Genomic DNA, 21,821 nt, shown 5'->3' with positions numbered 1-21,821 from the left:
ATTTAATAAAAGTATCATTTACTTATATTTAAATATAAAAATAAAGAAAATCTATTTGAGGGTAATAGTCTCTTTATTTCTTTATTCAATAAATATATTTATTTTAGTTTTTTTTTTTCAAAAAGAAATTCTTTCTAAATAAACAAAGCTAAAATAGTAAATATCAATTGATAAGATATATATAAAAATTTATAGTGTATTAATTACAATAAAAATAAAGAGTAAAATATAGCTTTTAGCATACAGTCAAATTTACCATTTATTATATATTTAAAAATAAATAATGTGTTAGAGTTTTATTTTATTAAATTATTTTTTTAATAAATAACTCAACTTAAATAAATAGTCAATTTTTTCTAAAATAAATATATATAAAAAGTCATTTGAAAACTCTCAAAGAATTAAATAATAATTTGACATATGAATATTATAAAAAGTAAACATTGATCTGAATTCTAATTTAGAAAAAAATTTATCATTTTTAATATAAATATATCTAAATTTAATTTATAGTGTATGTCAGATAGGACTTTTATGGTTGGTAAAGTATTATCTCAATAATTTTAATGCAACTGCATATCCAAAACTCAAACTTAAAACTTTAATTAAGCTATAGAAAACCTTATCATCTCATCTACATTATTTTAAATAAAACCCTATTAATATACTAATATAATAAACACACTCTTCTCTTGTGTTAAGAGATCACTTATATTAGTTTGTATTAATCTACCTTGTTTATTCAATTTAGCTACTATCTTAAGCTTTTTTAATACAAGTAAATCATCAAAAAATTGACTATATTGACTAACATTAGAGTTTTGAATTACCATTTAAAGAAATAAAGAAAATATTAACATAACATAATTTTTGAATATAATCAAATAAGAATTAATAAATAAAATATATGAAATTAAAAAAAAATCCACAACTCAAATTCTAAAGAATAAAAAATCTGGGATTAATAAATAAAAGTATAGAATTTTAGGGATTCTTAAAAAAGGAACAAATAATTAAGGTCAAAACTCAAGCAAATAGCAAAAGTAAAAAGTTGGAAATACATTCGCCAACCCGAGTACTGTTAACCCGGTCTTTATCTTGCGGGGCAGGACAGTAAATGCAAAACCCGCCCCGAGTTCCCCATTTCTTGTTCGTAGAAGAGCGCGTTTGGTTCACCGAAAACAAAAAGGCGAAGTCATGCGGTCGTTGTACTTGCGTTGGGTCTTCTCCACAAACAGAGACTTTCCAGTCAGAAGTTTCTGGATTAGCGCCGCCAGTCGGAGAATGGATAAGAAAAGAGAAGCAAGTGAAAAGGAGAGTGGAGTTAAATTCAAGCCTCAAGTTTACAAATTGCAACGACTCATTGAGACTGATTCCTCTGGTGAGTTAGAAAAGTTTGGATTTCTTATGGTCACTTCTGTTTTCTAATAAAGTTTCTTCTGATATGCTTAATCAAATTATTTAGAATTTGTTTAGTTTTTGGATTCTGAAGATGATTTCTTACATGGGTTTACCACCTCAGTTGCTGTTTATGGTTGATGACTGTGTTTTAATTAGTTTCTGTTTTGTACTATTGTTCTTGTTTTGAAATTTTTTTTGCATGTAATGATTAAAATACAAATGCAGACACTAAAGCTTGAATCCCAATTAAGGGATTGAATTGTGGAGATTACTTGGGATTGAGTTCTGAATTATTGTCAACAATCCCATTTTTTCCAAAGTCTAAGTTCGTCAGTTAATGAACCTTTATAGAAATCATTATTATGTCCCACTGAAATCTTGTTAGCTTCCCTACTAGGTACCAACTTATGGTGAGATTCTTACTCAAGAAACATCATCACTTGTGGTCATTCGTATATGGATACTCATTCTTTTTGGATTCATCTCCTTGTGCAGGAGTTTCATATTCGGACCACAAGACTTAAATCTAAAAATTGTTTTAGTTAAATAATGCTTTCTCTGTATCATTGCACTTCTGGAACATGAACATCCTGTTTTATAGGTCTACATCCCAACTCTTCTGAATTGTTTTCTGTTTCGTAAATTGTTATACTTTTTCATCTTTAATAAATGGTATGATTCACTTTATGTCCGCACTATCTATGCGTTTCATCATCCAAGAGAAAATAATCGGCACCCTGCAAAGTTTTGAGTTTTGACTTTAAATAGAAGTATTTTAGAAATATCAAATCTACAAAGATATCAATTGTTTAATTAAATATGTCGTAGGTCAACAGATATATAGACCTATATTATACCTTAGGTTGTCTCTTCCACCACCTCATATTTTTTAAACTTAACAATTTGAAGACTGAAGAATTTAACAGTTTATATCATGTTTCCACAGTCCTTATTTTCATAGGATGAAGAGCCTGCTATTTCTAGGTGGCATTAAGGCCACACTAGAATTTTATTAGGCCAGATTGCATAATTATTAATTTAGTACTTTTATTTTCAAGATGTATTATTTTGGTCCTTTAATCTTTAATTTACTTCTACTTTTTTTTTGATAAATTACGAGTTATTTTTTCAAAGAAATTATTCTTTTTTCTTAATCTATCCCTTTTAAGAAAAAAAAAATTCATTTACTAATTTAATAACACCGTGTTAGATTAGTAGAAGACATGCTAATAATGATATTTATAGTAAAAATTGTATAACAATCACCTTACCTAAAAATTGCTGAATGTTGAAATTTCTCTAATACACATGATTTTTAATTTAAAAAGTCATCTAGAAAAATTTCTGAGACAATAACTACATAACTAACTGTTATGAATGATTTGTTTCTTTGAAATATTTTGCATTAATATATTTTGTTTACTATATATTTTAAGAGTGTCTGTATATATGTATTGCTTAAATATATACTGTAAAGTTTATATAATCTGGTCGTAATGGAGGTAATGTTAATTAGAAATTTGTGAAATATTATTTTTAAAAGGAACTGATCATGGAAAAAAAGATTAAATGGTTTATTTTTAAATTTGTGATCATTTGTCTTCTTTCTACTAAATTCTTTTAAAAAAAATTAATTTATGATTTATCAAAAATGATTAAAAAGTTAAAAGTTAAAGGATCAAAATCTAACATTTTAAGAGTACTCATTGATAATTGTGCATTTTGGCCTTAACGCCACCCGCTATTTCTTATCCAAAATTGGAGATAGAAAATGGAGAATTGAAAGGTACAGCGTCTAATGGCAAGCAGAGAAGAAGATTGCAGATTAGTCAGTTTGATCAAATCAATAAAATAAAGGAAATCTGCGAGTTTGAAGAGAATACTGAAAGACTTACTCGGAGTAAAAGAACTTAAACTTCTATGGAAGAAAATGGTTAAGAAAACAGAGAATTTCCATAGCTATCTGTTAGCAGGCCAATGTGCTGAGAGGCTTTTCTCTTGCAACTGTTTTTGTATTAATTTGTTGACACTGATGGGGATCAAATGATCTATCTTACAATGTGTACGAAGTGATCTGCAGGTCATTAATAAGTCCCAATGAACTATGCTTTGTTTGGAATTTATTTTTTTCAACGTTTGGCCTCTCCTGGACTCTGTTTACTGTTTTATTATGTTTTGATTTCAGTCAGACTTGTGTGTGCATGTATATGGCCCTTATCTTATTGTTGCTGCATACATGCAGAGATGTAGTCAGTCGGTCAGTATATAATAGATCCGTCATAATTCACAAGAAATGGGGATGGCATTCGTGTTAGCCTTTTGAGATGCATGAAATATATTGATGTCTTCTGTGTGGAAAATGGATTCTTTAGTATAATTCTGGTGTCTGAATGGTTCAGTGTAATTAACTTATTAGGTGGTTGGGAGAAATGCTGGGAGCAAGGAGTGACCCCATGGGATTTAGGACAACCAACACCCATTCTGTTGCATCTTCATCATACAGGATCCCTTCCAAAGGGCAGGGCTTTAATCCCTGGATGTGGCAGTGTAAATTTATTCATCTCTTATTTTTTCACTAAGTTGCAAGATATTGCTGATAGATCTGAATACTTCTACTTGAGCTTTCAGAATGCTCCCTTGAGTTCTCAATTTTCTTCTGCTCCGTTTCTGTGTAAGAGTTTATCAATATCAGTGAGATATGTTATAGAGCATATACCCACTGATTGTACAATGAGGGAAATTACAAGTGTAAATTATTTATGCACGTAAGGTGAAAGGTATTGATTGATTTAAGCTTATTGAACTAAGTTACATGATTATGATAAGATTAGTTCACCTCTGCAGGAAGGTGAATGACTAATTTAGTACGAACTCTAATAATAACACCCGTAGAGTTCACATTTTCTTGTATTCCTATTGTACTTAATAGAAGTGAGTGATTCAGTTGCTATGGCTTCATGCCCTGTTTTGCCCAATGCGACATTGTAATTTTGTCACTTGATTGAGGTTTGTTTTAAAAGAAGTGAATCTTTTTTCTTTCTTCCTATTATTGGGAAATTGTTCCTTATTCATGGCTGCATGACTCCAATTAACTTGGTAGTTGGCTTAGTTGAGTATTTAAGCTGTTATGTCGTAAGAATTTCCATGTGTATAATACTATTTGTTCAAATGTGGCAGGGCCATGATGTGATAGCAATTGCCTGCCCAGAACGCTATGTTGTTGGGTTAGACATAGCTGAAAAAGCCGTTAAGAAAGCAGAAGAGGTAAGGGTATTCTACAGGCACATTTTACTTGAACAAATTGCAGTTTGAAATGAAGAGGTACTAAGGAAATGTGAATCTTTACCTTTTAACCTTCTGTTCCCTCTGGTATACGTGAGAGCAAAAATTATTAATGACATTTAATTTGCAGTATGTGCTTGGTTACCAATGTTAGTCAGCCAAATGCCCGTCTTTATATGTCCTATATGACATAAAATTAGTTGATTATGAAGATTTTATGTTTGAAAAGGATTTGAGTGTGAAATATCTATTGGTAGATCCATTTATTAGTTTCTGTAGACTTAATAAAGTAATTTGAACTAATATATTTGTAAAATCAAGTTAATTTCTTCATTTCCACATGATCTTGTTTCTTGAATCGTAACCTCTTCTTATCTTTATCTTTTCCCTTTTCCTAGTTTGACAGGTATGTTAAAATACATTTTAATTGTTCTGATTAACATAGTACCTTTTCGTTTTTCTAAAAGGTCATGTTGCTTAATTGAGTATTCAAAGAAGTTGATTAGCAAATGGCAAGAGACATTTAGTGACATTACGAACAAAATCACATGAAATGCAGAGATATTAATTATATGTGCTTATGGAATCTATGTTGGCAGTTAGATTGAAATATTTCCCCAAAATTATTTATTTCAAGTCTCTCTAAATTTTAATGCAGTTATCTTCCTCGTTACCGAATGCAAATTACTGTACACTCCTAAAGGCCGACTTCTTCTCTTGGCAACCAACTGAGTTATTTGATCTCATTTTTGATTATACGTAAGTGAACTCAACAGCATGGTTGTTTACTCTGTGAGAAAGTTAAATAACATGGTTTTACAAAATTTTCAGGTTCTTTTGTGCCATTGAACCAGAGATGAGATCACAATGGGCAATTCGAATTCAGGATCTCTTAAAACCTGATGGGGAGCTCATAACACTGATTTTCCCTGTGATTATCTCTCTATAACTAGATATATCTTGTGAATTTCTTTTCCCTTTGATGAGGAAACTATAACTTTATCTGAGTTTCAGAGATATTGTAATCTAGAGTAAGAGCGGGACACTAATGTTCTTCATATTGTTATCTATCATGCATTTTCTTAGTAAATCGACTTATACATTGTTCTAGCAATAATATATGTATAGCTAGTGCCTAATATACATTCTTAAATCTCAAATCTGGCAGATCGATGATCATCTTGGTGGACCTCCATACAAAGTATCAGTGTCCGAGTAATTTCCTTTTTTCTACTCTGCTTCTACTTGTTAAATTTATATTTTTGCCACAGCCTATCTTATGCTATCTGAATTCTAATCTTATTACCATTTTTACAAAATTGAATGACATTCTTCATCTTTTTAGTTATGAAGAGGTATTGTGTCCCATCGGTTTCAAGGCAGTATCCATTGTTGATAATGAATTGGCTATTAAAGTTCGACTGGTATGTTGAGAAGGTTTTCTGGTTAAGTTGATTTTGCTACTTTTTGCTTGTAAGAGCAATGTTTCCTTCCAGGGATTGTATAAGGCCTAAATATTCTAGACTTCTTGGACTTATAGGACGTTCAGATGTTGAAATTGACCCAACTGCTCTTTTAATGCTATTCTTTTCTGTTCCGTTAACCCTTTGTTTGGTAAAACAATTATTGAGGGTTGGGGAAGGGAAGAAGAGAAAAATGTGGGTAGATAAAATGGAGGGATAGAGAACTATGTACTTTTAATTTTGTTTAATACATATTGCTTTTACACTGTTTTATATCCTGATGTCTTTGAAAATAAAAGAAGACTTTGCACAAGAAATCTTGTAAATTAAATTTTCCTTGCTGTGATTATTTGTTTGAGATCTCTAAGAACTGGTATTGCGTAATATCAACAGGGAAGAGAGAAGCTTGGAAGATGGAAGAGACCTTTGACACAATGTTTGCTATAATAACCCGAAGATCTGCATCTTTCATTGAAGAACAATCTGAAAACTAATAGATACTGATCCTGTTTGAACAATTACCATTAGCTTTTTGTCTCTTGGTTACACATTTCGTTCTGTTTGTTATTTCTCATGTTTCCAAGGAGCACCAAGGACATTAGTGATGCACCTCTGTGCATGATTCATGGTGCTCAAGCTGTCCTGTGGAACATGCATGGATGACTTCTTTTTGTATCTCTGGCTGTATATATTTCCCTTCCAGCTCTTTGAGAGTATGGTCTTTCCCTGCTTTCTTGTCTGTTTCCGCAAAAACTCTTCTCATGTAATGTATTATAGTTATCAAAGTATACTGCAACTATACCTGCCGTACGTAATCTGAAAACCCTATAAAAAATCATAATTTTTTCCACTGACTTGGAAAAGTAATTTCCAGTGTTCCCAAAATTGGATGAGACTGGCTAGTTGAACCGTTTCAATCACCGGTTTGGTCTGATAAAGATCTAAAATAAGATATATGGTCAAATTGGCATTTAACCAGACTATATAACTGATTTTTAAATATAGAATTTACAAAAAATGTGAAAGACTAAAAAGGTTCTGTGACTAGTTGAACTATTGAGTAAACAAGGGTAATTAAGTAAGGTATGTTTAAATCGCAAAACTACATTTTCTCATTATAATTTCGATCCTTTCTAGTGGAACTTGGTTAAAAAGAAATTTAAATATTATTTTTGTAACGTAAGTTTTAATATGTAATATTTAATAATACAAGTATGATGTTTTTACTTGCGCCGAAAGTATACAGTGTAATTATACATCGTAACGAATAGAAAAAAGTTTTATATTCTAAAATTAATTATTTAATAAATAAATATATGAATACATCTTAACGAATAGAAAAAAATTTTATATTTTAAAATTAATTATTTAATAAATAAATATATGTCGGTTTGACGTATAAGTAGGATATTTGTCTATCCTAGATAAAAATTTCTCGTGCAAAATATATATTTTCAAAATTTCATCAATTTTATTATTACTTAAAATAAAAATAAAATTAACAATAGAAGCTACCAAATCGAAGTGAAGAAAAAATGAAAAGACTTAGAAGCCATAGTAAAGACCAACCAACCATCTCTTAGAGTGAAAATTCTTCACCATAAACTATTCAAAGATCACCCGCCTCTTACTCTTAGTTGGCGCTAATTCCTCCTCTCTGCAACAACACAACATGTCCTCCTTTCTTCTCTTCCTCCTCTTTCGGATCTATCCATTAGACTCATTCTTTCTTTTCACAAGAGAAGAAAAAAAGAAAAGAAAAACTAACACTCTCTTATTCCTTTCCTTTCCATTTCTATCTTTCTTTCTTTTTCTTTTTTTCTTTTTCTCTTTCTCACTTTCTTTCTTTCTTTCAAGAACCAAAAAAAGTCATTCAAGATTCTTGAACTACAAACAACAGACTTTCAAGATTCCTACATCAATGGAGGATGACAGGATTGAAGAAGAAGACAGAGAAGCATTGGCAGGACTAACTACTGTCCCACCACCTAACCGTAAAGTATCTTACAGCCACCAGCTCCGTTCCAGCTCTGGAGGTGGTGGCCAAAAAAGACACAATCAGATAAGAAAACACAGCCTTGATAATATCTCACCTCCTGCAACCACTGCTTCTGAGCGTTATGTTGACTCTTCCGACGATGATTTTTTCCCATATTCATGCACCTCCATTAACTCTTCTTCTTCTGGTGGTGGTGGGGGTGGTGGTGGTGATGTTGAAGAGCATCTCCAGCCGAGGCTCGACATGAGCCTCAGCGTGGAGGGTCCCCCTGATCGCGAGGACGTCCCGCACATCCAACCATTGCCAGAATTCGTTGCAAGTGGGGGAACAGGAATTTTCAAAGCTCCAATCCGTGCAGCTGTTCATCCTGGGAGGCCGCCTTGTTTGGAGCTTAGACCACATCCTCTTAGAGAAACTCAGGTTGGTAAATTCTTGAGAAACATTGCTTGTACTGAGACACAGTTGTGGGCTGGTCAGGAATGTGGTATCAGGTTTTGGAAGTTTGATGATGCCTATGGGGCAGGGTATGGTTTAGGAGGAAGAGTGAGGAGGGGTGATGAGGATGCTGCTCCTTTTTATGAGTCTGTAAATACTTCTCCTACTATGTGCTTGATGGTTGATAGTGGGAATAGGTTGGTTTGGAGTGGACATAAGGATGGAAAGATTAAGTCTTGGAAAATGGATCATTCTTTGGATGATTTTAATTCTCCTTTTAAGGAAGGCTTATCTTGGCAGGCTCATAAAGGTCCTGTTCTTTCTATTGTAATGAGTTCTTATGGTAAGGATTCTGTTCTTTTTCTTTCTTTCTTTCAAATTTTTTTTTTTTTGCTTTGGTTGTAATTGATAATTTGGTCTTCAGAAACAATTTTGACAAAGAAAAGATCCATTTTATGTAATGAAGTAGCAACACAGGCCAATGCATGGCCTAAAGAGAACATTGTGTTTGAGCACTTTTGTTACTTAGGAGAATGGTATGAAAATTAAAAAGAACTAATTACAAAATATGTATACTTCTTCCTTTTCTTAATTTCTGTGTCTATGGAAAGACCTTGAGATTTTAGATGGTAAAATTCAGACAATCCGGCAGCTGGTGCTAGAGAAGAAGGCATTGCTAATATGAAATCTTTTACCCAGTTAGTACATTTTTGCTCTTCTCAGTTTCTATTTCTAATTATTTGTGCAATGATTCAGGTGATCTCTGGTCTGGTGGTGAGGGAGGTACCATTAAGATCTGGCCATGGGAGACCATTGAAAAATCTCTCTCCCTTTCGCCAGAGGAAAAACACATGGCTGCTCTATTGGTAGAGAGATCACACATTGACCTCAGGAGTCAAGTCACTGTAAATGGTGCCTGTAGTATTTCCTCTTCAGATATCAAGTGCTTGTTATCTGATAAAGTCAGAGCTAAAGTTTGGTGTGCTCAGTCTTTTTTCTTCTCCCTATGGTATGTTTTCACCCTCTGCATTACTTGCAGCATTGTTCACTAATTTCGTTGACAGTATGATATAATTTATCACCATTAATCTCCAAGGGTCCATTGGATTCTGGCAAGTGTATAACCTTTTCAAACATGAGAGTTAATTAAACTGTATATAGAATAGAGTTGAACTGAATTCTTGCACTTATATAAACACTACGCTTTCCCCAGGGATGCTCATACAAAGGAGCTCCTGAGAGTATTCAATATTGATGGTCAAACCGAAAATCGAGTTGATCTGTCATCGGCACAATCACAAGAACAGCCAGTTGAAGATGAAATGAAGGTAAAATTTGTTTCAACGTCTAAGAAGGAGAAATCACAGGGCTTTTTACAACGTTCGCGAAATGCAATATTGGGTGCTGCAGATGCTGTTCGTCGAGTTGCCACTAGAGGTGCAGGGGCTTTTGTAGAAGAGACAAAGAGAACGGAAGCATTGGTGCTAACTGTGGATGGAATGATATGGAGTGGATGTTCAAACGGCCTCCTGATACAATGGGATGGGAATGGAAATCGTTTACAAGATTTAACGCACCATTCTTCTACCGTTCAATGTTTCTGTACTTTTGGGACACGAATATATGTAGGATATGTGAGTGGGATTGTCCAGGTATTGGATCTTGAAGGAAATCTTGTTGCAGTATGGGTTTCTCACAGTAATCCTGTGCTGAAATTGGCAGTTGGAAATGGTTATATTTTTAGCTTGGCTACTCATGGGGGTATACGTGGATGGAATCTCACATCTCCAGGACCTATTGACAGTATAATACGATCAGAATTGGCAGATAAGGAACTAGCATATACAAGGCGAGACTGTTTCAGGATTTTAGTTGGCACATGGAATGTTGGTCAAGGAAGAGCATCTCAGGATGCACTTATGTCATGGTTAGGCTCTACTGCTTCAGATGTTGGCATTGTTGTTGTTGGGTTGCAAGAGGTAGAGATGGGTGCTGGTTTTCTTGCAATGTCTGCTGCCAAAGAAACTGTAAGACTAACTTGATTTAATAAAACTGGCATTAATGATTTTGTCACTTTTATTTAAATTACTTCTTACTGTTTCAACTTGATTATAATATCCTGACAAGCTAGCATATCATGCATATTTAAAAGTGAACTTCTGTAAAGTCACAATTATGTAGGAAAAACCTCATAATTTGTGCAAAAGCTTGCATATGATTATTTCCTCTGAGATTTTCTTTTCAAATTCCCACTTGTCATCTTTAAAATCATCTAATTGATGCATGCATCTCTTTAATATTATGCTTCTTTCTCTTGCATGCATTATTTAACACTCTCCAATTTCTGTGTCCCTCTCATCTTTAATCATTTTACTGGAAGCCTAATGTTTCAATAAATTTGAGAGATTAATTGACTAATGTTTCATCTATTTCCAAAGCTTAATTGTTCCCGTTACTGAAGGTCTTTCTTCACTACCTTTTAATTTGAACTGAATATATCAGTGGAGTGCAAGATTTGGATTCACAACTAATTTGAAGTCAGAATAAAGGTTATCAATACTGGCAACTACCTTGCGCTTCCACTCCCATTCTACCCTTTTCTTTACTCTTTAATCTTTTTTGATCCCCAGTGTGTGTATGCATGCTTGTGTCTGAGTTCTATATTGCATGCATAAGTCTTCTTATTTCCGGTTTATGTTCCAACTGTAGGTAGGACTTGAAGGAAGCTCTGTTGGGCAGTGGTGGCTGGACAATATAGGGAAGGCATTAGATGAAGGAACAACTTTTGAACGGATGGGTTCTAGGCAGCTGGCAGGCTTGCTTATATCTCTTTGGTAAGTAATTACAATTAAGAAAAAGTTGCAGGTTTAACCCCTTATTCAGTGTAATGAAGATGCTTGTCATCTTCATTTCTTTGGTGAAATGCCTGAATGATTCCAACATTCTTATTTATTTATTTATTTTTTGTTGAACTTAAATTGTGAGTTCCTAAATAGGGTAAGGAAGAATCTTAGAGCACATGTTGGGGATGTTGATGCTGGAGCAGTTCCATGTGGTTTTGGACGTGCAATTGGTAATAAGGTGAGTTTTGTTGCCTTCATAGTGCTCTTGAATAGAGGCCAGAATCACTTGGTTCTTTTGAAGATTTTCAATATTGTTTTTAATGGTAAACTCTTGCGTACAATTGGTCAGGGAGGTGTAGGCTTGAGGATTAGGGTACTTGACAGGATAATTTGCTTTGTGAACTGTCACTTGGCTGCACATTTGGAAGCAGTCAATCGCCGGAATGCTGACTTTGATCACATTTTCAAATCAATGGTCTTCAGCCGGTCATCACATATTACAGCAGCTGGTATGGTGCGACTCTTGTTTTTGTGTTGCTCTCTTGCCTTCTCAACATATTTATTTTGGCTGCTTTATATTTCTGGCTTGCCATTGGTCCTATCTATTGCAGCTGGAGTCTCAACAGCCAACCAAACGCTTAAGGGCACAAATGTATGTTTTTATTCTCATCATCACCGTCAGCATTAGCAATGGTCTGTCTCGTTATAGTTCCATTACTGGCTATGACCAATTGACTGGCTAGGTCTTCGGGCTAATTATTGCAGGCTGTGAGTGCCAACACTGAGGACTCGAAGCCTGAATTATCGGAGGCAGATATGGTAGTGTTTCTTGGTGATTTTAACTACCGGCTTTTTGGCATATCTTATGATGAAGCAAGGGACTTTGTTTCACAAAGAAGCTTTGATTGGCTTAGAGAAAAGGATCAGCTCAGAGCAGAAATGAAAGCAGGAAAAGTTTTCCAAGGAATGCGTGAGGCTCTTATTAGATTCCCTCCTACTTACAAGTTTGAAAGAAACCAACCAGGTTTAGGAGGTAAAATTGTTTTTAGGCCATTGGTTTATGCGTCTTGGCCTCTATGACAGGACCCTTCTTTTTTTTTCTTAAATTTATGAAAGAGTTTTCAATATTTTACTTATTTACATATAATATCATTCAGTTTGGAACTTCCATAATACATATTCTTCACAGGATATGATTCTGGGGAGAAGAAGCGTATTCCTGCTTGGTGCGATAGAATAATATATCGTGACAATCGGGTGGCTTTAGTGTCCGATTGCAGCTTAGAATGCCCTATAGTCTCATCAATTGTACAGTATGTTTCTCAGTAACATTTCCTGAAGCCTTATTTCATCCTTAGTTATTCTAACATTTGCTTCCATGTGTACCAGGTATGAGGCATGTATGGATGTTATAGAGAGTGATCACAAACCTGTTCGTTGTAAATTCAATATCCAGATTGCCCATGTCGACAGATCAGTGAGGAGAGAAGAGTTTGGTGAAATTATCAGGACCAATGAGAAAGTGAAGTCTTTACTTGAAGAATCACATTATGTTCCAGAAACCATTGTAAGCACCAACAACATTGTCCTACAGAACCAGGACACATCCATAGTGCGCATTACCAACAGGTGCATGAAGGAGAAAGCTATATTTCAAGTTATCTGTGAAGGTCAATCCACTGTCAAAGATGATGGAGAAAGTGCTGATTATCGTCCAAGAGGTTGCCATGGCTTTCCACGATGGCTTGAGGTAGCTTCTACACTCGCTTTCACTAGTATTTCCACTTTCACGACTAACATAACTATAAATGTAACTTCTACACATTTACAGAAGTTCATATCAGGGTGTTATCAAGGGAGAATTCACAGAACTGTTCCCCATTTTTGGACTGAATTGTGCCATCCATTCTGAAAGTGACTTCTTCTATATATTGTGTCTTTTTCACAAAATAGGTGACACCAGCTGCTGGCATAATTAAACCAGATCAATTTGCAGAAGTATCAGTACACCATGAAGAATTCCACACCTTAGAAGATTTTGTTGATGGCATCCCACAGAACTGGTGGTGTGAAGACACACGTGATAAGGAAGTAATATTAGTTGTGATTGTGCAAGGCAGTAGCTCAACAGAAATGAAAAGTCACAAAATCCGCGTCCGCCATTGCTTCTCAGCTAAGGCAGTGCGCATCGAGTCGAAACTGAACACTTCCAGGAAAAACCAAGCAGGTTCAGGTAACCGTTCTGAACTTAGGCAGCAATTAAGCAGCTCATCTGAAACTGCTGATGAATTTCGAAATTCACGTAAATCCTGAAGGATTATAAGTAGAAAGCTGATACAGATGCATCATCACTAGAGGCAGTACTTAGGAAACTCAATCTGGTGCTACAGTCTTGATGTAAATATTCATGGTGCATGATCTCCCTTCCATTTGCTTCTGGATAGGTTCATCTTGTTCACCATGGTTCATATGTATTTATCACCACCCACAAATTCTTAGACTTGACTTCTTTTCCATTTTTTTTTTTGTTTTCCCACTCAAGATCTGTAGCTGAAGTTAATTGTATGATTCTTGGCCAAATGGTTTTTGGAAAGATTGCAGTTCAGTTCTTCAAATTCCAATTTTCCTTTTCCCCTCACTAACTTGTATTCAATCAAACACTTGAGCTTTCTACAGAACTAAATTAGAACTGTTCCTTTCTCTTGTAAAGTTGAAGCTATTTTACTATTCTTAATTTTCTTTTCCTGAAATCTTTTCACTTTGGCATACCATTCAATTGAAGAAAATTGAAAATCATTATGCACTCCATTGAATTGAAATCATTATGCAGATCAAGAACCTTTGCTTTTCCCTCATCACTCGAACTGAAAATCATTGGTTTTTCTCCTGTCATGCATCCACCAACAGCAGCAGCAATTGCTGCAAATGTGCAGATGTCCAATCATCCTTCTGGTTAAATACAATAATCTTTCTACTTGCATTACTCAAGTACATGCATTCTTCACTTAATGGTCAGATTAGCATCAAATATACAAACAAGACAGAGAAACTGAACTTCTCTCTATCAATTATAAGGATATTCTCAATACTAAAATTTTCTTAAGCTTATAACTCAAGTAGAACCTAGAAAGTACATCCAATAATGACACCTTTTGCCTTCTTTTGAGCCTCGTTCAAACTTGCACTAGTTCTAAACCAGATTCAGACAGTGAGACAAATTCATCCGAGTGTTGACGTCTGAATCAACCAACGATATGATACTGGCACTACCCCGCCCAGAGGGCGGAATTCCAATAAACCCAATGATGGGAAGATGAACAACCGCTTTTAAAAGCTGCAGAATACTCCATTCATCACTTCATATTATATCAGTAAAGCAACACCTAGGCTCAACTTTTTACATGCAAATTTTGCAAGTATATGAGCATGAGCATCATAAAAGCAATTCCAGGACATAGATAGAATAATAAGCCAGCAGTTCCTGCTTCTTCCATTTATACCCATTTCTGAATCCCTTATAATGCATACATCCTCTTGTTATATTCACTATCAAAAATCTCCTGTTCTGATACCATTGACATAGAGTACGAACGGGATCGACTCTCTCTCCTTATGCTCCTCAATCTTGATTCCTCCATTCTATGCAAAATCACACAATAGCACATGGACCCAATTGTAGTGAGCATGATTGAGCCACCAATGACTGTGGCATAAATAGCAAGCCACCTGTACTTCTCACCCACCACTACATAAGTCAGAGATATAAATGCAATTGAAATGAAGAGGCAAGCCAGCCACATGAGTTTGTTAATAAAAAACACAAGCTGCTTCTTCGCCTTCTGTTCAATCACAACAACAGATGTTTGGACCACTACGACAGCCAGAGAGATGAATAATGCTAGGCTGTCAAAAACAAAGAATATTAAGAAAGCTGGATTGTCAGCTATATGGGCTTGCCCGAGGGATGTTCCTTTTTCTTTATCCTCTATATATTGGCCAGGCACGGTGAAAATGGCTGCGAAAGCAACAGTCGCTATAAGCACAGCAACAACAGTTGCAGAGTTTATAGCATTGTTGAGACCGCTAATGTGAAGCTTCTGCAATCTCTTAGCAATCTTCTGCACTTTGAAACCAGTTTGACGGGTCTGTTGAAGCTGGGACTGGACGTCATGTTTTATGTCACTGACAGTCTGCTTAAGTTGCTTTGCTGGATTTTGTGGTTTTCCAAGATCTTTAGAATTGAGAGCCCTTGCTTCCTTTAAAATGGATACAAGTTCTGGAGAACCAAGTTTTTCTGCAATGTCAAGAGATGTCTCTCCAGCCTTGTTAATTGCATTGACATTTATACCTTCAACTGATAATAAGCAACGTACATTCTGCAATCACATCAAATGAAGTTTAATCTCAATAAAGTTGTAAAGGAAAGAAAAAATAGAGATGCAAATATCCTATAAAAAAGATAAGGAAAAAGATATAAACTGGCTCTCTCAAAATAAAATCATCTAATAAAATTGCCGTTGTTAAATTTGTGTCTCAGAGTAGCTATCCTACAGTTACTTCCTGCATTTTTTCCTTATGACTCTCGATCAGTAAAAGGGTGTAGCCATACACTAGGTCTGATGCATTGAAGACTCAGAAGAGGGACAAATGAATGCACTGTGATTTGGAGCTGTGACCTCCAGGTCACTGTGGAACAGCCTTACGATTGCATCAAGAAATACCATCGAATAGTCTATTCCAAAATAAAAAGAACCTTTCAGCATGAAGGCAAGATGTTGACACAGTAGCTCCTGCAATCGTGAAAAAGATTTTCAATTCGTGTGCATAGATGAGGTTTACAGGACATCCATGTTTGAAAATATAAAACCGCCATTAGTTCCAAAGCCAGAAGATACTGCCATATAATAAGCAATATGGCACCAAATATAAAACCCAAAACACCATGGTTACCAAATAATGACAATGTGGGCTATTCATTCACCAATATTCTTGCCATTTTCTTTATTCTTTCACTTGAAAAATCCTTTCATGAAAGCTGATACCATAGTTGTGTCTCTCTCTCTTTCTCTCTTTCCCCTATTAAGGCTGCTGCTAGTCCTCATCACCCTGAGCCACCTTCGAATGCATTAGCGCCTTCTTTTTCCTTTTTCTTTTGGAAAAGAATAAAATCATACTATAGTTCTAGCCCTAGATTCCTTGTCCTTTCTACAGTACATACATTATCGCTCTTTGATCTATTTCTCCCTCATGAGCATTAGTGAGTAGTATGATTATTTCAGTTGGAGGCAATTGATTCAAATGACAAAATCTGACTTCTTACAATTTAAGGAAAAAGTTGCATACTTTCGTCCTCCTTGCAGATAAGCAGTGCAGAAGCTCATGCAGTAACACTTTTCTCTTTCTTATGCAGGAGTTGCTTTCCTGTATATGCTAAATTGCTCTCTTTGTAAGTGCGAGTTTGGTTTAGCTTAGACATTAATTCTCACAACATTGTAAAATTACCACCCAGATGATTCAAACCAGCCGAATCCCTTGATCTGATGTATTTGGTGCTAAGTTTGCACATATCTAGCACGCCTACTAACATTCCTCCTAGCTATACTATTGCACGTAGTAGAGGAACAATCAGAACTAATTAGTTTTTTCCTCCAACACATTAATAATTAATATGTCCTGATCCTAGTCCAGTTGAGGTCAGCTATATGGATAACTTAATTCCATAGTTCCATTAGTAAAAGAAGTTCTAACTGCAAGCGTTTAAACTGTATTTGGATCTAATAAAATACAAGCCGAGCTGGAGTGTACTGCTGGTCCTACAAGTGTCTTATGAGAACCGGAGATACTGTCACCGAGCAAAGCTCAATAAGGGAATGGAAGATCAATAGCCGGACAACTGTAAATCTTCTTGAGTATAAGGAATCTAGCCGCTTAAGAGAGAGCCTTCAAACAGTTGAAGAACCAAACTGCTCTTCATTGCATATCTGGCAAATAAAGATTTCTTATCCCCAATTTTCCACATGCCAGAAAAGGAAAGTATAACAGAAGGGAGTTCTCAATGTTATACTAAATGATAATTTCAGGTTCCATCAATTAAAACTTTCTTGATAGAATTATAAAATCTTAAGTTTTAAAATACTTAAAGCTAAACAATAAACATGAACCGAACCCTAGTCACAAAAAGATGTGAGTGCTTTCAAATTACAATTTCAATTCAAAATTTCAAGTGAAGGAGATTGGACCACAGAGTTTTAACCACAGAAGGAAATATTAAGACATTTTAAAATATTAAATAAAACAACAAGGAAAAGCATAAACCTTTGGCAGAAATTTGAACTATACATCAAATCCAACCATATGGTTTAGGGCATAATCAATGGCAAGTATTGGCATCCTTCTTAAGTTTTACCTTCATTCAAGTTCATGGATTACCAAGGGATATTCTACTACACAGAATGCATCAGACAAATTTTACTGGAATAAATTATTAGCAGTTGTAAAGCCTTGGACATGCTGTTAAGTAAATTATAAGAGTGAAGGCTAAAGAAATGAATATGCACCTGAGTGCGACCCTTCTTTGTGGCAATATGCAATGCTGTGTTTCCTTTATTGTCTTCCAAACTCATAAAAGCAGGGTCAGGCTTTAGCAATTCCAGTACAATTTCCTCATTTTGCCCTTTAACAGCCATGTGTAGTGCAGTTTGTCCTTTTTTATCTGTCCTTAGGCCAGTGCTTGGATCCTTGCTTAATAGGGACCTCACAACTTCCACATGCCCCATTCTTGCAGCTGAATGGAGAGCAGTCTTACCATTATTTCGGGCAATTTTAGCTAGATTTGAATCAGTTTCCAGAAGGAGGTTCACCACGTCAATATGACCTTGTGTGGCTGCTGTATGCAAGGCAGTTGTACAGGATAAATCCGTGGTCATGGCCAAGTTGGGGAACACATGCAAAAGTGCATTCAACACCTCTGCGAGATTTAAAGTTGAAAAATGAAATCAGAAGTGATGGCCAAAATCAAATAAAAATTTTCAAGAAGTAGCACACTTAATCTTGAATTGCAGATAGAAAGAGGGGAAGGGAGATGAAACCTGCCAATTGGTTGCTTAATTATTAAATAATTATGAAACCCATGCCCCAATAGAGAACATGGTTGCAGTAGGTTGTCAGTCGGCATAAGATTATAGTGACATTTTACAGAGATGATTAAAAGGGGAAATGGAAGAAAACAATTCATGTGGTCAACCATGATGGTGACTGTGTCAATGGGGAATACTGTCTGTTATTGGATTTTCCTAAAGTTGCTTCGACTTTCATCAATAAACAAGAGTACAGAACTCTAAAGCAATATGATATGACAGATAAAACTACTATTTACTCCAGCGATCTTCAACATATAACTAAATGGAGTTTAAGAAACATAGGAAAAAAGAATTAACTTGAGAGAATCAATGATAACTGGAGAGAGAAAGAAACTTGAAGCTAGCCATATCCCTAATTAGACTGTAGGAGGCATTTTGGATTCCAGAATCTAGAGAAATTCATGAGCATAAGGGCCAAAAAAATTCCATGCCTTTGCATCATCAAATACAGGCTAGGAAGTAAGAGCAATTCCCATAGCCTTTGTATCATGTTTTTATAAACCACTTGATTGAAGACATCTGAGCTCATAGGAAAAGTTTCCATGCGAACAATAAAGTCATTTCCACCTTTCAAGTGTTTCATAATTGCTATGGAACAGTCAAATTTTGGCGCTTCACCAAAGAATACAAAAGAGAAAATGGTAAAAATCTGCAAAATTAGATTGAGCCTTACCCAGATGACCCTGCTTTGCTGCAATATGGAATGGATCATAACCATTCCTAGCTGGAATTGACGCAGTCTCTAGGTTCATGTATTCCAACATCTCTGCCACTATTCCTACGTGCCCATTCTCTGCTGCTGCATAAAGGGGAGTTTCTCCTTCTTGATTCTTAATTGCCAACAAATCCTTTGCCTCATTACCATCACAATTCTGAAGAATCTCTCTAACCCTACTCAAATTCCCTGCTCGAGCTGCCAAATGAATTTGCGAGTCACCTCGCTTTCCAGGTGATTCCTTGTTCTTCTTCCTCTCACCACCACCTATAAAACTAAGCTGCCTTTCCATTATAACACGAAAGCTCTTTTGTTTCTCCACGAAACCACGAAAACTCTTCTGTTTCTCCAATGCCCCGCGAAAACTAGGGTGTTTTTCCATCAGTCCATGAGAAGTTGGCGGATTTTCTGTTATACCATGAAAGCTTGGGAGTTTTTCCATCACTTTCTGTTTAAAACTCACCTGTTTCTCCATTGTTCTTCCCTTAAAACTCACCTGTTTCTCCATTGCTCTTCCCTTAAAACTTACTTGTTTCTCCATTATTCTTCCCTTAAAACTTTGCTGTTTCTCCATGATCTTACACAATACCTCAAAACAACTTAATATTACCAAAATATATCAGAAAGTGATCACTTCCTAACAATGAAATTCTGAATCTTTCAGCTAGAAATCCCAGAAATCATTTCTGCTTCTCCATTATAATGCACCAAGCATCAACAATCAGCATATCACCAGTAACTAGAACATCCAGAAATTACTAAATATCTTGATTCTTGGATTTCAAAGCCAAGATATCATCTCTGTTTCTCTATCATCGAGACATGAGCAATTGAGCAAAGGCATCTAAGTATATCATAAACAAATAATACTACTTGTATGGCTATACTCAATACCCAATTCTCAGACTTACAAGAAACAGTCACCAGAAAAGAAAAAAAAAAAGAAAACGAACTTGGGTTTTCAATTTTCTTTCTTAGCAAAATTGAACAGAATCAGCTGCATATATCAAGACTCTCTACCACTGAACTTAAATATGAATCAAAGACAAAACCCAATTGGGTAGCTACATAAAATCAGTAGACTTTTAAACCAGATACAAATGAAAGTCTAGTACCTGGGAATATTGAGCCCAAAAACATGGGTGTTGATATGAGAAAAATTAATCCAAAACTATCACTTTCGAGGAACTTGAAAACCCAGAAAATAATTTTCCAAGGAAACTCAAATCCTAACTTCCATTTGGTAACAAGAAAGCTGACACACTAGCAAATATCAGCATCCACTTTTGTGATAGTTACAAATAAGGAGCTATTGCAACTTTTTTTTTAATTTTCTTTTTAGGAAAATAAGTTAATGTTAACTAATTTCTTGCTTTTTGTCAAGTGATAATGCTGATGCATAAGGCCATTGTATGGGTGAGCTTTACTTTAAAAATGGCATCTTTCAATCTTTTTTGTTCATTTATTTTTTTAAAATACTCCTTTATATTTTGAACTTAAAATCCAAAAGGGCACAAAATTATATATAAATAAAAATGAAAAGCACCACCCAACCCACAATCATTCATCCATTGAAATATTTGGAAAATAAATTAAAATAATAATAATGATAAAAAGCAATAATGGTAGGGACAACTACTTTGGCCATTTGGAAAGATACACGAGGTGAAAAAACAGCCAAGAAGGTAATAAGATTTCTCCATATTCCTTTTTGTTTGTTTGGGTAAAACGGAGAATGGGAAAAGAGATAAACACAAATAAATAAATTAGTAAAAAGAAAATGATATGAGATAAATTTCTCATCTTGTCAATTTTTGAAAAAGTCATTATCCTTTAATTTTCTTACATAGATTTTATAATTTTTAAAAGAGTTTCTGAGAATTAAATAAATGTTAAATTATTTAAAATATAATTTATTATTCAAATTATGTATTTTATTATCTTATATTCAAATCCTTTTTTTTTTTTTGTATTAAAATCGAGTCATTGCTGATAAATACAAAATATGTGGTACAGAAATTATTAGATCTCTCACAAATTAAAAAAAATTATAAAATTTATTATAAGAATATAATTATTATTAGAAAACTAAAAATATTTATTAACCCCAGCAAAGTGAAATTAAAGTCTTTTTTGAATGTGAGTTCAAAGTCTAATATATCTAAAAAAACAACTAATTGGATACCAAATCAAAATTAGAAAATAATAAAAAATCATAAAACTTAAAATATATTTAAAAAAATTGTCTAATGATGCATACTATATATTTAATTTCTTTTTTTATTATGAGATTAGAGGAGTTTTATAGTAATAATAATTGTTTATGTCAAAAATAAAATTACTTGCTGCATCATGACAAGTTTATGTAATTACAATAAAGCTTATCAAAATAATAAATTTTAATTTATTTTTTTCTGGTTCCACATACTTTTAAGGGTACGAGGAGGGAGATTAATTAAATTAGATATGCTAAAGAAATATCAAACTATTAAATATCAATTTATTTAATGCATTACTAAGCCTTAAACTTATAATTTAAATTAA

The 21,821-nt window shown here is 34.5% G+C and overlaps 3 protein-coding genes across 6 annotated transcripts; 2 read left to right on the top strand and 1 right to left on the bottom strand.

The window, feature by feature from the left end:
* The first annotated feature begins 1,049 nt into the window (after positions 1–1,049).
* Positions 1,050–6,876, top strand: LOC8269671 (probable thiol methyltransferase 2). 3 transcript variants are annotated; one of them, XM_015725340.3, is made up of 8 exons: positions 1,050–1,381; positions 3,818–3,948; positions 4,579–4,665; positions 5,342–5,442; positions 5,515–5,614; positions 5,852–5,898; positions 6,029–6,107; positions 6,540–6,876. In XM_015725340.3, exons 1-8 carry the CDS (start codon positions 1,198–1,200, stop codon positions 6,591–6,593), a joined length of 783 nt encoding a protein of 260 aa, XP_015580826.2. In that variant the 5' UTR covers positions 1,050–1,197; the 3' UTR covers positions 6,594–6,876. The 3 variants fall into 3 exon arrangements, with proteins under 3 accessions (XP_015580826.2, XP_015580828.2, XP_015580827.2); XM_015725342.3 differs by lacking the exon at positions 6,029–6,107; XM_015725341.3 differs by lacking the exon at positions 3,818–3,948 and having other exon boundaries at positions 1,095–1,381.
* An 892-nt stretch (positions 6,877–7,768) lies between these two features.
* Positions 7,769–14,157, top strand: LOC8269668 (type I inositol polyphosphate 5-phosphatase 13). Of its 2 annotated transcripts, XM_025159117.2 has the most exons (11): positions 7,779–8,923; positions 9,337–9,589; positions 9,794–10,607; positions 11,290–11,414; positions 11,577–11,661; positions 11,773–11,932; positions 12,035–12,075; positions 12,189–12,456; positions 12,613–12,736; positions 12,813–13,173; positions 13,377–14,157. In XM_025159117.2, exons 1-11 carry the CDS (start codon positions 7,819–7,821, stop codon positions 13,734–13,736), a joined length of 3,696 nt encoding a protein of 1,231 aa, XP_025014885.2. In that variant the 5' UTR covers positions 7,779–7,818; the 3' UTR covers positions 13,737–14,157. The 2 variants fall into 2 exon arrangements, with proteins under 2 accessions (XP_048230044.1, XP_025014885.2); XM_048374087.1 differs by having other exon boundaries at positions 7,769–8,923; positions 11,773–12,075.
* A 219-nt stretch (positions 14,158–14,376) lies between these two features.
* On the bottom strand, positions 14,377–20,666 carry LOC8269667 (ankyrin repeat-containing protein At5g02620). The gene is made up of 3 exons (XM_002529055.4): positions 19,236–20,666; positions 17,981–18,390; positions 14,377–15,799 (listed from the first exon to the last, which is right to left on the bottom strand). The coding sequence occupies exons 1-3, from the start codon at positions 19,849–19,851 to the stop codon at positions 14,939–14,941; spliced, it is 1,887 nt and encodes a 628-aa protein (XP_002529101.3). The 5' UTR covers positions 19,852–20,666; the 3' UTR covers positions 14,377–14,938.
* Between the last annotated feature and the right edge of the window lie 1,155 nt (positions 20,667–21,821).

This window comes from Ricinus communis, chromosome 1 (genome assembly GCF_019578655.1).
Source record: "Ricinus communis isolate WT05 ecotype wild-type chromosome 1, ASM1957865v1, whole genome shotgun sequence".
In the NCBI taxonomy this organism is placed as follows: domain Eukaryota; kingdom Viridiplantae; phylum Streptophyta; class Magnoliopsida; order Malpighiales; family Euphorbiaceae; genus Ricinus; species Ricinus communis.
Note: the sequence above shows the minus strand (reverse complement) of the source record. Positions and strands in the feature narration are given on the sequence as shown.